A 13,700-nucleotide genomic window follows, 5' to 3' on the forward strand; every position below is an offset into this window, starting at 1 on the left:
GTAAAAGAACCTCATATCTCCAAAGGAGGTCACTGAGCCAAATTACGGACGTTTCCCGCCCAACAGCAGTCTCTAATACCTCTGGTAGATGGGGGAAGCATTATAGATACCTCTCAGCTAGTAGAGCCGGTCTCGCTGGCTGGGCGGGACTGATGGTAAGCACCAGTACCGGTAGGATATAGAGACTGGTAGAAATCATAGAGGGAAGCACAATGAACCAATACAGGTCTAAGTGCATGGGGAAACCCACCCTCTCCAATAACTAACTAGTTCTTTCTAAGGGACCCAACGGAGCCCTCACCTGAGGACGGAAATAAATCCATTTCCCGAAACGGTGTGTCTTCTAGTTTCTAGATTACCGGATGAGGGACAAAGTCCGAAAACTCAGTAATTCTGAATATTTGTTTTGTTCTCTACGAAACTGTGACTCTACAGGACAATGATTTTTTTTTCCAGATTAATGAATGGTATAGACTGAACTCTAATTCATGATTTTGTTACAGATGACTGTGGCAAAGAGGAAAGCGTGAAGTGTCAGAATGGAGCCTGCCTGGACTCGCAGTGCCATTGCAACGATGGGTTTGGCGGGTGCGGCTGTGAGGTTCCAGGTTAGTACGAAGTTACAGCACCCACATGTAGAACCGTTACGTTACGTAACTTACATGCCATTGTCCGCCTTAACACCGTTGGCTAAGCTCCTAACGGGGATAATTTAATAAAGACCGTTCTTTTATAAAAAGCGATTCACTGCTGCGAAGGAACAGGTTTTATATACAACGCATTCAACTATCTTAGCTTCAAATTTACGTTACTTCAGGCAATCCATGCAAACATAAAAAAGAGAAATGAGAACCGGAATAATATCGGATGTGCTGGGTAAAGCATTATGGTATTTTCCTTTAACGGCCACTAAAACATAACACCGTTTAATATTAGCGATTGCTAGCCTTTGCAACTGTTCTTTATCTCTGCAGAAAAACAAAACATGAAATGATCGAAGCGTATTCAATCTATCTTCAGGCTCCTTACTTGCGCCGTTTAATTGTGCTCTGTGCCGACAGCTCTCAAAATATATGTGTAACAAATTATACTTTTTCTATAGTTTATTTAACAACGCTGTCAGCATCTAAGACTCTATAGCCTCGCATGACTGGATGATAGCGAATTGCAAATACTGTGGAAGGAAGCATTCGCGACATGATTAGAAGTAGCCCCCTGCATTTGCCTCGACAGACAGAGGAAAACCATGTAAAGCCTGTCAGTGCAGTCGGAGTACCGGCCCACTATCCACCAGGTTACCTCGCTAATAAGTGTCAGAAGTCCCACACTGTGAAATTTCTTGTTGCGTCTTCTGTAACATACTTGAGCAACATTTATTATGCTCCTCATATTACATCAGGCCCAACTAGTCTAATATTAAAAAAATCCCGGGTTCCATCCACACTTTTGCCACTAATATTCAAATAAATCGAACCGAAAAGTGTAAAGTGTAGACATAACAGCCGCGATCCACAAGAAGATTTATAAATGATATTTTAGCATCCATTCTTTCCAAATTTCTTACGAGAAAAGAATATATAGCTGTGAGATGCCTTATTTTAGATTAACTGAATAATTATGACTACGATTAACTCTTCCCTTGCAATAAGAAAACATTTAATTGACCTGTAATTCTTCGATAATTATTCATACCGGGGATGAGTCAGATTTTACTGATGGGGACAAAGATGGTCCCTGAAACGTCGGTCATGTGACTGTCCAAGAATATTTCATTAAGCATGCGGTAGATCTCTCTTAATTCCTGTTTAATTGCAGACACAGTCATAAGGTGGCGTTGAATCCAAGAACGCAATTAAGTTTTCAGTCAGGTACTTACTTAGGGTGGATGAACCTAGCGAACTCTTGCTCATGAGAAGCAGCTCAGAAGCTTCCGTTTGTAGTCATGTCCATCCTCTTACATAATGCATATCCGTTGTCAGGGCCTCATTTGCAGTGTTGGGAGCACCGAAGCAATGGAGGCTCTTATCAGCAATAACAAATTTATGTTATAAAATTATTTCTTATTCTTATTACAATAACTAAAATACAAATTAATTTATCGCGATTTTAAATAAGCAAATGTCTCAATAAAATCTGCGGATTCTGTTTCTGTTTTATGGAGACCCCCTCCCCCCGGGGACGACTGCCCCTGTCGTCTCCTCTTAAATGGGGTTCTGTCTGTTATGATTACCGGATACTTTATTTTAATTCATCATGTTATGAGACTCATTTTGATATTATCTGCCACCTAATTTTGGTGATATACAGAATGTACCGCAACAGGATGTCCAACAGCATAACTACATAATCTTTCGATCATTTTGAATCGAAAATTTCTAATATACATGGGTCCGATGTGCAACGGTTTGTGAAGAAAATGAGAATGTGTATTCTATTGCATTTGTAATGTTTACATTACATCCATTCAATTTTAGGTTACATTATTATTATTATTATTATTATTAGTAGTAGTAGTAGTAGTAGTAGTAGTAACAGCAGTATTCGCATAGTGGGGGTGGAGTCCAACTGGGTTCACTCGGCACGTAGGCCACTGATTGGCCTAGTGTACCTGCCCATGGTCATTATGATGATGGAGAATTTGGTGGAATGAAGATTGGCAGGGGAACCGAAGTCCTCGGAGAAAACCTGCCCCAACGCCACTTTGGCCTCCACAAATCCCACTTGACCAGACCCGCGCTCGAACCCGGACCGCCGCGGTGGGAAGCCAGCGATTAACCGCTCGAGGTATGGCACGGTCTTAGCAGTAGCAGTAAGTTTACACTGTACTCTAAATTGCATTTTCATTTACGTTAATATTCTCACTTCTGAGAGTCATGTTTATTTCTGATGTGAACACAGGAGTCCATTATTCGATTCTGCATCTCAGCCCTACTGTTAAACTTGACGGCATCCACCTATCTATGACTCTACAGCCTTTGTTCAACCTTGACCGTTTTTTCAGCTTCTTAATCGTGTACATAGTCCGTAGGACTTCTTGGACGGTGGATCAGGACGTCGCAAGGCCGCTACTTACACACAGAACAACATAAACACAGAATAAATGCACACAGGCATCCACGCCTCGTGTGGAATTCGAACCCACAATCCCAGTGTTCGAGCGGGCGAGACCGTTCATGCCTCAGACCGCATGTCCACTTGACGGCATACATCAGAGATTTCATGCGACCCTAGTGAAAGTAGTCCAGGAGCGAAAGATGTGGTGATCTCGCTGGCCAAGCAACTGTCTACTTTGGCCAGTTCAACCTTCTAGAAACTGTTGATTCCGAAATGTTGTCACCTGCATACCAAAATGAGGAAGAGCGCCATCTTGCTGCTGCCACACCTCTTGCCTGGCTAGTAGAGGAATATCTTTCAACGTCTATGGCATCTCTTTCTGTAGGAAATTCAAGTAGTGTTGAGCTACTGCTGCTTCTACTGCTACTGCTACTGCTACTGCTGCTACTGCTACTGCTACTGACAACGATGATGAAGATGGTATTAATAATAATGTAACTTAAAATTAAATGGAAATAATGTGAACATTATAGATGCAATAGAATGCTTATTCTCATTTTCATCACAAACCGTTGCAGATACGGCCCATATTTATTTGAACTTTTCGAGTTAAAATGATACCAAATGCACGCAGCTGGGCTATGGACGTTCTTTTGCGAAACATTCTCTATATACACTGCGCATTTTTCCTATAATTTTGTGTTGTGCTTTGTTTCCACATTAACGCGGAAGTCGCAACTGAATTCTGTATTGAAATGATCGTTCACAAAATTGCACATCAAGCTTTCCCACAATACATTAAGATTCGCCATTACATGCATCTACTCCGGGTAGTCGTAGAACCACAGGAAGTTCACAGGACTGGAAATGGACCGAGTAGGTTACAGCAACTGAACGAATGTTAATAATTCATGTCAGAGTTATTGATTTTAATGTTATATACTCATATCACAATGTCGGCATCGAAATTAGTTCCTCTGGTGTAAGATCTCCAACTTGTATCATTTCTGATCTTGAGTAAACCTAAGATTAATGTTATTCTTTCTAATTATCATCTAAATAAAATGATTAAATTACTTCATTTTTGTCATAATTATATTTCTGCTAAACAGGTATTGCACTGTCACAGTTCCTTTAAAATTTCTTAATAAATCTTGTTAGTTTTCAGAAATGAGATAAACACCAAATCATTACTAAGACACCTCTCTGTTTTCACACCATTTCCCAATACGTTAAAACAGTGAGAAAGTAATGTCTAATATTAAGCAAAATTATAAAAGTAAAAAAATGGTAAGTAAAGGTAACATGCCGTGAAGGCCCATAGGGTTGTGCTATGTTGAGGCTCCCACATTTTCTAGACAATCGGCTCACAGATGGCGGTGAGGTTGTCAGCCTTGCGCGCCGGCCGCCCTTTACTCCCAGGAATATTCCTGGTACTCATTTCTGTTAGAGGCCGAGTCGACCCCTGGGCTATAGTGCGGCTGGAAGGGTTAGGTAAATTGTAAAAATCCACCTCATCGGGATTCGATCCTTCGACCTTCCAGCTTGTAGCATAGTGCCTCAACCAACTACGCTACCGCGTGCCCCTTAAGCTAAATTATAGTTAACTAAATTGGAATCATCAGGTACAGGAGGTATCCCTTCGAATATAGTTTGGGTGCCCACTACATGTTAATTTTCTCGTCTCATTGTAGGCATACGCTTATAACCCTTATAACCTCTACAGCTGAAACTGAGTTATTCATTCTTCCCAATACCAGAAGACAGTTGTTTCACTAGGCCTTTTTCAGTTGTGCGAGGACTCCCATGTCGTTATATTGCGGTACTCCAGTAACACCAAATGCCACCGTACACGTTACTTGCTTGGTGTCACGAAATGTCGTTTAGTGATTCATCAGNTTAACACCAAATGCCACCGTACCTTAACATAATCGACGTTACTTGCTTGGTGTCACGAAATGTCGTTTAGTGATTCATCAGCTATCGAACCCAAATTCAGCATTTACCTTGATTTTCATTGTAGGATCCATAATTTCACTAATTTTACTTAATAGGTGCACAATAAGATGAATAAAAGTTGACAACATTGCACTGCCACACTTCCATAGCGGCCGGCCGACTTCTCAACTTGTAAACATCGCCAATATGCGCGCGCATGGGAGACAGCGGGGAGGTAGGTGGGGGTTGGTTTGTGTGAGTGTTCGGTTGTGTTATGAAGTGCCGATGTATCGAATCGACTAATAACGGAAGTTGTTGCCCAGCCTTACAAATGTTACACCGTAATTTCTTATGCGAGAACTGCAGTTGTAATTTTATTTTGCAGATGAAAATGAGTGCAAGTATAGACCTTGCGACGTTTTCGCCCACTGCACCAACACTCTGGGCAGCTTTCACTGCACATGCTTCCCCGGCTACGCCGGTGATGGCTTCAGCTGCGAAGGTAAGTGGTGATATTTGAGTATGCATGTTTCTCAGAATCACTGTATGTGTCGTCGCAAAAACTGGGCAGTAGACTGTCACTTAACATTTGTACAGATTCACATCACGCTGTAATACATTCATTCTTTCCCAGACAGGATTATCTGTAATACGGATTGCTCTCTTAAAATTTTACTCCAGTTACTTATTTGTTGATAAAATGGAGAAAAGGTAGCAAAAAAAAAAAAGAACAGTTACAGATTTTATGCAGCTAGTAGTTGGCTTCAACTTTCCTGTACTTTCGCCAGACTATTCGATCAAGTCAGCGTGCTAGTTTTTTGCTACAAGTATGTATTTCATTTCTCATGTTTGCCTTGAAATCACCGTTCCGCTACATATTGACTGATAGGGGTCGAGGGATCAAGACTGCCAATTTTAAAACAGTTTATACATGTGAATGTTTAATTGAATCAGGATATGAAGTGGATAGGGCTCAATTGGCATAAGGTACCAAATATTTAGTGTACTGGACCCGAGTTGAGGCCCAATGATACGAGGGTCATTTTTAAAGTAAGAACTGTTTTGATATAAAAGGCATAATTTATCCAAATAATTTTAATGTCACTATTAGATACATTCACTCACTCACTCACTCACTCACTCACTCACTCACTTATGGAGCTGAGCTCTTCTTGAGAAGCCGCCAATTATGCAGCCACTCAAGAATTTCTCAGCATTTTATGGAACCCGAAGTTTCATTACCGAGTTTACAAGAGCCTTCCACTGGTCCTTATCCTGAGCCAGAACAATCCAATCCATTCCATCCCACCCTATCTCTCTAAGATCCATTTTAATATTGTCCACCCACCTACGCCTTGTTCTTCCCACTGGTCTCTTTCCTTCTGGCTTTCCCACCAATAACCTATATGCATTCCTCTTCTCCCTCATTCGTGCTACATGCCTTGCCCACATCATCCTCCTTGACCTGATCATTCTAATTATACTTCGAGAAGAGTACAAGTTATAAAGCTCCTCATTATGCAGCTTTTAACCAACCTCCTGTCACTTCATCTCTTTTCGGTCCAAATATTCTCCTCAACACCCTGTTCTCAGACACCCTCAGTCAGTGTTCCTCCCTTAATGTCAGAGACCAAGTTTCAGAGCCATACAGAACCACAGGCAAAATTATAGTTTTGTGTATTTTAATTTTTATGTTTTAGACAGCAGAGGAGAAGACAAAAGGCTCTGAACTGAATGGTATTACCCGAGTTCAATCTCCTCTTAATTTCTTCCTGAATCGGGTTTTGATTTGTTATAGCTGCCCCCAAATATCCGAACTGTGCCACGTTTTCAAAACATCTGGTACCTATCTTTATATCATGATTTTGCCCTGCATTTTGGTGACGAGACAGCAACATATACTAGTATTTATTTTTTTCTGTGTTTACTTCTAGACCAATGTCATTAATAGCGTCAGTTAGAGTCTGTGTGTTTCTTTTTATGGTATCTATATTATCACCCGTAGATGCACATCATCAGCTTAGAACAACAGCTGATGTGTCCCATTTAATTTCACTCCCACCTAGTTTTCCTGGACCTTCATAATGTCATATTCTAAAACAAAGTTGAAAAGCAGTGGCGATATAGCATCTCCTTGTTTTAGACCATTCTGGATAGGAAAATTATCAGACAAATGTTATCTATACGGATTTCACCACACGTTTCGTTTTAACCAGCCTAACTAGTTTCATGGGTATCCCAAACTCTATTAGAATATTTAACAATACTTCCCTCCTAGCTGAATCATAGGCTTTCTTGAAGTCTACGAATATCTGATGTACTGTCTCATTGTACTCCAATTTATTCTCCAGTGTTTGACGAATGCAAAAGACAAGATCAGTAGTTGATCTGTTACGTCGAAACCCACACTGATGATCCACAGTAATTTCATCTATGTATGGACTTAACCTTTAAAGAAGAATATTGGATAAAATTTGGTATGAAGCTGATAGCAGTGATATCCCACGAAAATTACTAATTTATATGACGATAAAACAGTAAACCCTGATTTTCCAAAAAATACTGATTGTCATACAAGAAATTGAATCATGACGCAGAATATAAATATTGTCAATATAAAAATGTTACATGAAATATTTTGTATGTGGTGAATATTTAGCCAAACAGGCTTGGAAAACATCTTCTGACTCCATACATTGATAAGTTATATTTAACTTCATTAGCTTCGCAATATCTGATTTTTATTTGAACGCCATGGTCAGCGAGGTGGTCCAATTCGCAAAGAAATCATTGGCAAAATATTTGTACTTCATTCGAGAACACATACTAATGATTGTTAATTTATAAAAGGTAAAGAATATGCCGGTCACGGTAGCCGAGCGGTCTAAGGCATGTACTGTCTTCGCTCGCTTGGAAACCGGGATCGTGGGTTCGAATCCCACTCAGGGCATGGATGTTTAGTTTGTGTGTGTGCGTTTTTCTGTGTTTGTGTACTGGTAGAGGCCTTACGACGAGCTGATCACCCACCCAAGGAACCCTACCGTATGTGTAAGATCGAGAAAAACCGAGGTGAAGGGAGAAGTTCATGGAGGTAGGCCTAGGCCCACTGGGGCTGTAGTGCCAAGGAAAAAAAAAACAATATGCGGAAAATTGGATTAATTCTTCCCTAAATTTATCCAAGAATGAATTCGTTCTCTACGGAACTTCAGTAATTAGATGCCACTCTTGCGTCAGTAGTCTGAAATTATTCCACAAGCTACCATTTAGTAACATTACATTCTGTAAAGAACTAAGGCCACGTAGATAGTTTTTAAATGCTTCATGAAGATAACAATAAACACTATCAAGGCAATTAGTTCCTACATAAGTATTTTAATTAGGCACGAGTATTTTGTCATTGCCGGTCACGGTAGCCGAGCGGTCTAAGGCATGCACTGTCTTCGCTCGCTCGGATGCCGGGATCGTGGGTTCGAATCCCAGTCAGGTCCTGGATGTTTGTGTGCGTTTTTCTTTGTTTGTCTACAGGTAGAGGCCCCGCGACGAGCTTATCACTCGCCCAAGGAGTCCTACCGAATGCGTAAGATCTAGAAAAACCGAAGTGAACGGAGTTCATGGAGGTAGGCCTAGGCCCACTGGGGCTGTAGTGCCAAGGAAAAAATTTTGTCGATACGTCCATTGTCATTGCCAGTGCGCAGGTTGGTTGTTGCAGCGTCCGGGGTATCCACATATCGCGCACAATATCTAACTCTACTCCGGGTTCGTTGTCCGTCCATGTTACTGCAGTTCAGCTGTACCTTCTGGTTACTGCATCCTCGAAACGTGCATGCGCCTCAGGTGTTTCAGCTTCCTCATAGGGTCCACTAACGGTTTCCCTTTTTAATCACTGCACTTACGTTCGTAGAACATAGAGAACGTCTAAATATATGATTAGGAATTGTTTAGGACTGTTAAGATGTTATATGGATAATAATATTGCTTTTTAACACTACAGATTATAGTAACAATGCTTTCTAAGATATTTAGAATGGAATATAATATTGTACGTAATTCTGAACTAAAAATAATGAAAACTAACATGGAAGTAGCTGGTTTTACCGCTATTCTCTCAAAGTTTTCTTAAAATAAATTATACAGAAGTAACGAAACTTTTTCAGTCGTCTACTGCTACACCGCTTCTTAATTCATCTTCTTTGGCCGCGCCTTAACTCAAGCGGTTAGTCGCTGGCTTCCCACCGCGGCGGCTCGGGTTCGATCCCGGGTCTGGTCAAGTGGAATTTGTGGTGGACAAAGAGGCGCTGGGGCAGGTTTTCTCCGAGTACTTCGGTTTCCCCTGTCAATCTTCATTCCACCAATTGCTCCTCAATCACCCTCACCTATCATCTGGGGCTGGTACAATAGGCCAGAAGTGGCCGCAGTACAAGGGACTTAGTCCCACCCCACTAGCAATAAAAAAATTAATCTTCTTAACGCACACATGGAAGTTAGTGCGTAGCAAGAAACAAAACTCGAATTGATATTGAAGATTACTCTCTCTGACACCATATCGTCTGGTAGATGTTAACCAGCGTTCGGGAGAGACGTGTATACATATTTAGGGTATAAGGATTTTCCCCCGGAACGTCGGTAAATATCTACCACATTACATTGCGTCACATCCCAGAAGACTAATATTCATAGTCACCGCCGTGATAACCTCATGTCTTACGTGAATTATTCTTGCTTGTCACTGAATTTATGTTCTAAAAACGAAAGGATCCTACGTCACGCATAGACTCGCATTACAGCCCTCCATGGTGCCGCGTAGTGTTCGCGTAATGCGTTGAGCTGCGGCCAAGAAACGAAACAGCGGTAGAATTCATTCTTAGGGTTACGTTAGTCCGGACCTCTTCAAACAACGCTGCAGAAATGTGAATAATATGGGATTACTGACAGCATGAAAATGAAAATAGCTTGCTCTTGAAGAGTTCTGTCTTCTGGGATATAACGTCGTATAGTCCGCCGACGTTTCGGGGGGACGTGTCGCCTCCATCTGCAAGGTCGAAGAATAAGCCAAGCAAGAGCTCTGCTTGCTACTTGCTTCATGCTGGCCCCTTGCTTGGCTTATTCTTCGACCTTGAAGATGGAGGCGACATGTTCTTCCTGAATGTCTTTGATTTTCAAGGGAATATGGCGTTGTATCACAGAAAATAAAATTCTTCATAACCGCCGCTGTGAAAATCTCATATATTATAAAAATTACTCTTCATAATTGTATAAAATTAAACCAGATTGGTCTGTTATGAATTTATAGTAGTGTGTCTTTGTAAAGCTACACTTAACTCCTGTTCTGATATTTCCATTTTTCCGGTCATCAAACGTTAAACTACTTTATTTGATGTCATTCGCAGTTACACTGTATTGTACGTTCACAAAAACATTGCGGTATACCTGAGGTCGGAATTGCAGTACGTGATCAGGATAGCAGTTCATCAACGTCCCGACGAGTTCCATGTACATCAAGACAGAGCATATCATTATGCGCGATAAGAATTTTGTGTTCGTTTCAGTGTACTAATTAGGTGAGCTGCGGTATTGTTATAGAAGGATAAAGGCATGTTGGACCCTACAGTTTTGCCTTACATGACAATAAACAAGACACCAGTGCCTCACTCACCCTCATAATCTGTAATCGATATTCACATGTAGGAAATTCGCGAATGTCTTCATCCCACAGGCTTGTGTCCATGCCATTTCATGAAAGATTGTAACCATTTCGCTAAACATAATGAGGAGCTTTATAACTTGTACTCTTCTCCAAGTATAATTAGAATGATCAAGTCAAGGAGGATGAGGTGGGCAGGTCATGTAGCACGAATGGGGGAGACGAGGAATGCGTATAGGATATTGGTGGGAAAGCCAGAGGGAAAGAGACCACAGGGAAGACCAAGGCGTAGGTGGGTGGACAATATTAGAATGGATCTTAGAGAGACAGCATGGGATGGTATGGATTGGATGGATCTGTCTCAGGATAGGGACCAGTGGAGGGCTCTTGTGAACACGGTGATGAACCTTCGGGTTCCATAATATGCTGGGAAATTCTTGAGTAGCCGCAGAATTGGCGGCTCCTCCAGAAGGGCTCAGCTCCATGAGTAAGTAAGTAAGATATGTGAAATATAGACTTGGCGAAAAGCCAATCATATTCATAAGAGACAAAACCACCTTCTCGTCAGAGAGGATATTACATAAGGACTATTACCGCAAGAGTTCAGTTGGAAAAAAATCTCTGGTCATGGGCGTCAAGGGGGCTGGCGCCAAGTTGAACTGATTGGCGGTAAACCGCCAGTCGTAAAGTAACTTTGACTTTGACTTTGACTAGCTCTGTATACTCGTACGACAGACCCGTCCACTCGTCAGAGGGAGCGCCCCACATCAACAAGCCTGCAGCTGTCTGACAGCAATAAAGATCTGGCCTTAAACCCAGATGGGTGCTTTATTCAGAGACCGATTTGCCGAATGATCGTCTGTCGTAACATAATTTTGACTTTGACTATGACATTGACTGGCATTGGAGAATTGCATCGAGTTCTGGAAGATCGGCATTCCAAGGTGATTGAATAAGAAATTGCAAGAAGACTTTATAGTGATTTGAAGCGATAGCTCCTCTGATAAATCCGTTGCCAGAAAGCGGATAGAGTGTTCTAGTGATTCGTGAAGTGGGTACATTAGCTGTAGCGCTATAATTGATTGTGATTAAGAGATATTGTAAACGAAGGTGTTAATGAATCCAGTCATCCAGTCCGGAAACTGTTATTATTCGTCATGGAGCCCCGGACACGTGGCAATATATTCATGATGAGACCAAACGGAAACGGCAATTAATTTTATAATGACAGGGCGCGACGTATATCAGTCCATCATTTAGTCAGTCATAGTACGTCAGCAGCATTTCTGTCATCAGGTTCACTTGGTTTCACAATCGATTACGTGCCTCACGGCTGCAATTAACTTGTTTTATACTCAGAGTAATAACTGGTATACTCTAGTTAGTTAATCATTTGGCTAATAGGCCTAAGTCTAATTTGACTGTGAAATGTTATATGGAATGTTCCCATTCACTAAATTTGTTAGTGCTGAATGTTAGATTTTTTCATGTAGGTAATATTCCCAAGTCAAGGTGGATGAGATGGGCATGGCATGTAGCACGAATGGGGAAAAGATGAATGCATATAGGATTTTGCTTGGAAAGCCAGAAGGAAAGAGAGCACTAAGAAGACATCGATAATATTAAAATGGATCTTAGAGAGATAGGATGGACTGGATTGATCTGACTCAGGATAGGGATCAGTGGAGGCCTCTTATAAACATGATAATGAACCTTTCGGTTCCATAAAATGTTGGGAAATTCTTGAGTAACTCCACAACTGGCGGCTTCTCAAGAAGGGCTCTGCATGGAATTAGCTAGTTGGTAATATTGCTCGAGCCTAGGTAATTTAATGTTTAAAATAATTTCCGAATGTATATTTCACTTGAAAAACATAATTTGATTAAAATCTGGCCCATGTAGGAGTGTCTCATCGTATAAGAATAATTGCGTAGACGAACATAACGATAAGCAGTCCGCGTACTTCGAACGTGCGGAGTTGCCCGAAGAAAGTAGTGCTATCACAGTAATATAGCGACCCTCATAAAAGGAGAGATGGAATAGCTGATGGAAAACCTGTAGAGGTATTTGTAATACCAGAGGAAGAGCATCCAATGAGTGGATAGTGTACGCAAGATGAAAAGGAGGAAAGAGGTGGCGCAAAAGAAATGGCTAAGCCAGAGTAAGGAGGTCATTGCACTTGTCGACACAGGACGTTGCACTCTTCAGTCCACTCATCGTCTGCGAGCCTTTATAAATACGGATACTGCTGGAATGGTCTTCCAGTACCAAAACGCATATGGTGATGCAGGTTATGCCTGTGAGCAGAGTTGTCTCCTCGTTGCAGATCCTCGAGGCAACAGGCTTTGACCAGCAAGCCAGGATGGGTCGGTAAAATTTTGCTGAGTAAATACTTCTCGTACTGCTACAGCCATAAGCTGTACCGCGCCTCTCGTTTTGAGAAGAACAAATAAAAGCATTTTACTTAATCAGCCTGTAAGGAAGTATAACACGTATCTTTATACTTGAATGATTTTCGCTGTCATTACGAGTAATGGAGTCGCTTACTAGTCGCTGAAGAGTGCGGACGCGTCCGTGCATCGCTCCGTGAATCGTGTGTACGCAGTAAACGGAATATACACTCGACTTACGTTAAAACCGACCGTACCGTAGGTCGCTTTGTAGGCTAAAGAGCAACAAAAATTCTCCTAGATAAACAGTTCGCAAACGCAGTTCACTACTGTCCTGAGTACAACTTAAAATAGACAACAGTAAACCAGCGTGGTGAAGATACAGCTAATTTTAACAAGTAAGTTCTAATATTTCCAACTAGAAACGGCCCTGGGACAAACCAAACAATAAAATATTGAGTCCCCATTCAACCCATTAACCTTCCTCAATACCAAATGCAATCCCAGTACCCTTCAACGACACAACTAACCAACTTTTCCCAATATCCCACTCAAACCCAACATTCCCCATTTCCACAACCATCAAATTTCTCTCAATATCCACCTCCAACCCAACATTCCCCAATGACTATGGGACAGTCACAGCCACTGCCTAACCATGCTCCACTGGAACACTT

General features: G+C 41.4%; 1 protein-coding gene across 1 annotated transcript in view; it reads left to right on the forward strand.

Moving 5' to 3' along the window:
- Positions 1 to 13,700, forward strand: part of LOC111868671 — a gene marked incomplete at its 5' end in the record, with an annotated part of 256,954 nt that overhangs the window by 24,950 nt on the left and 218,304 nt on the right. The window contains 2 exon segments of the mRNA XM_033753134.1: positions 504 to 608; positions 5,378 to 5,494. Coding sequence (XP_033609025.1) covers positions 504 to 608; positions 5,378 to 5,494 — 222 coding nt within the window.

This window comes from Cryptotermes secundus, unplaced genomic scaffold (assembly GCF_002891405.2).
Source record: "Cryptotermes secundus unplaced genomic scaffold, Csec_1.0 scaffold832, whole genome shotgun sequence".
Classification (NCBI taxonomy): Eukaryota; Metazoa; Arthropoda; class Insecta; order Blattodea; family Kalotermitidae; genus Cryptotermes; species Cryptotermes secundus.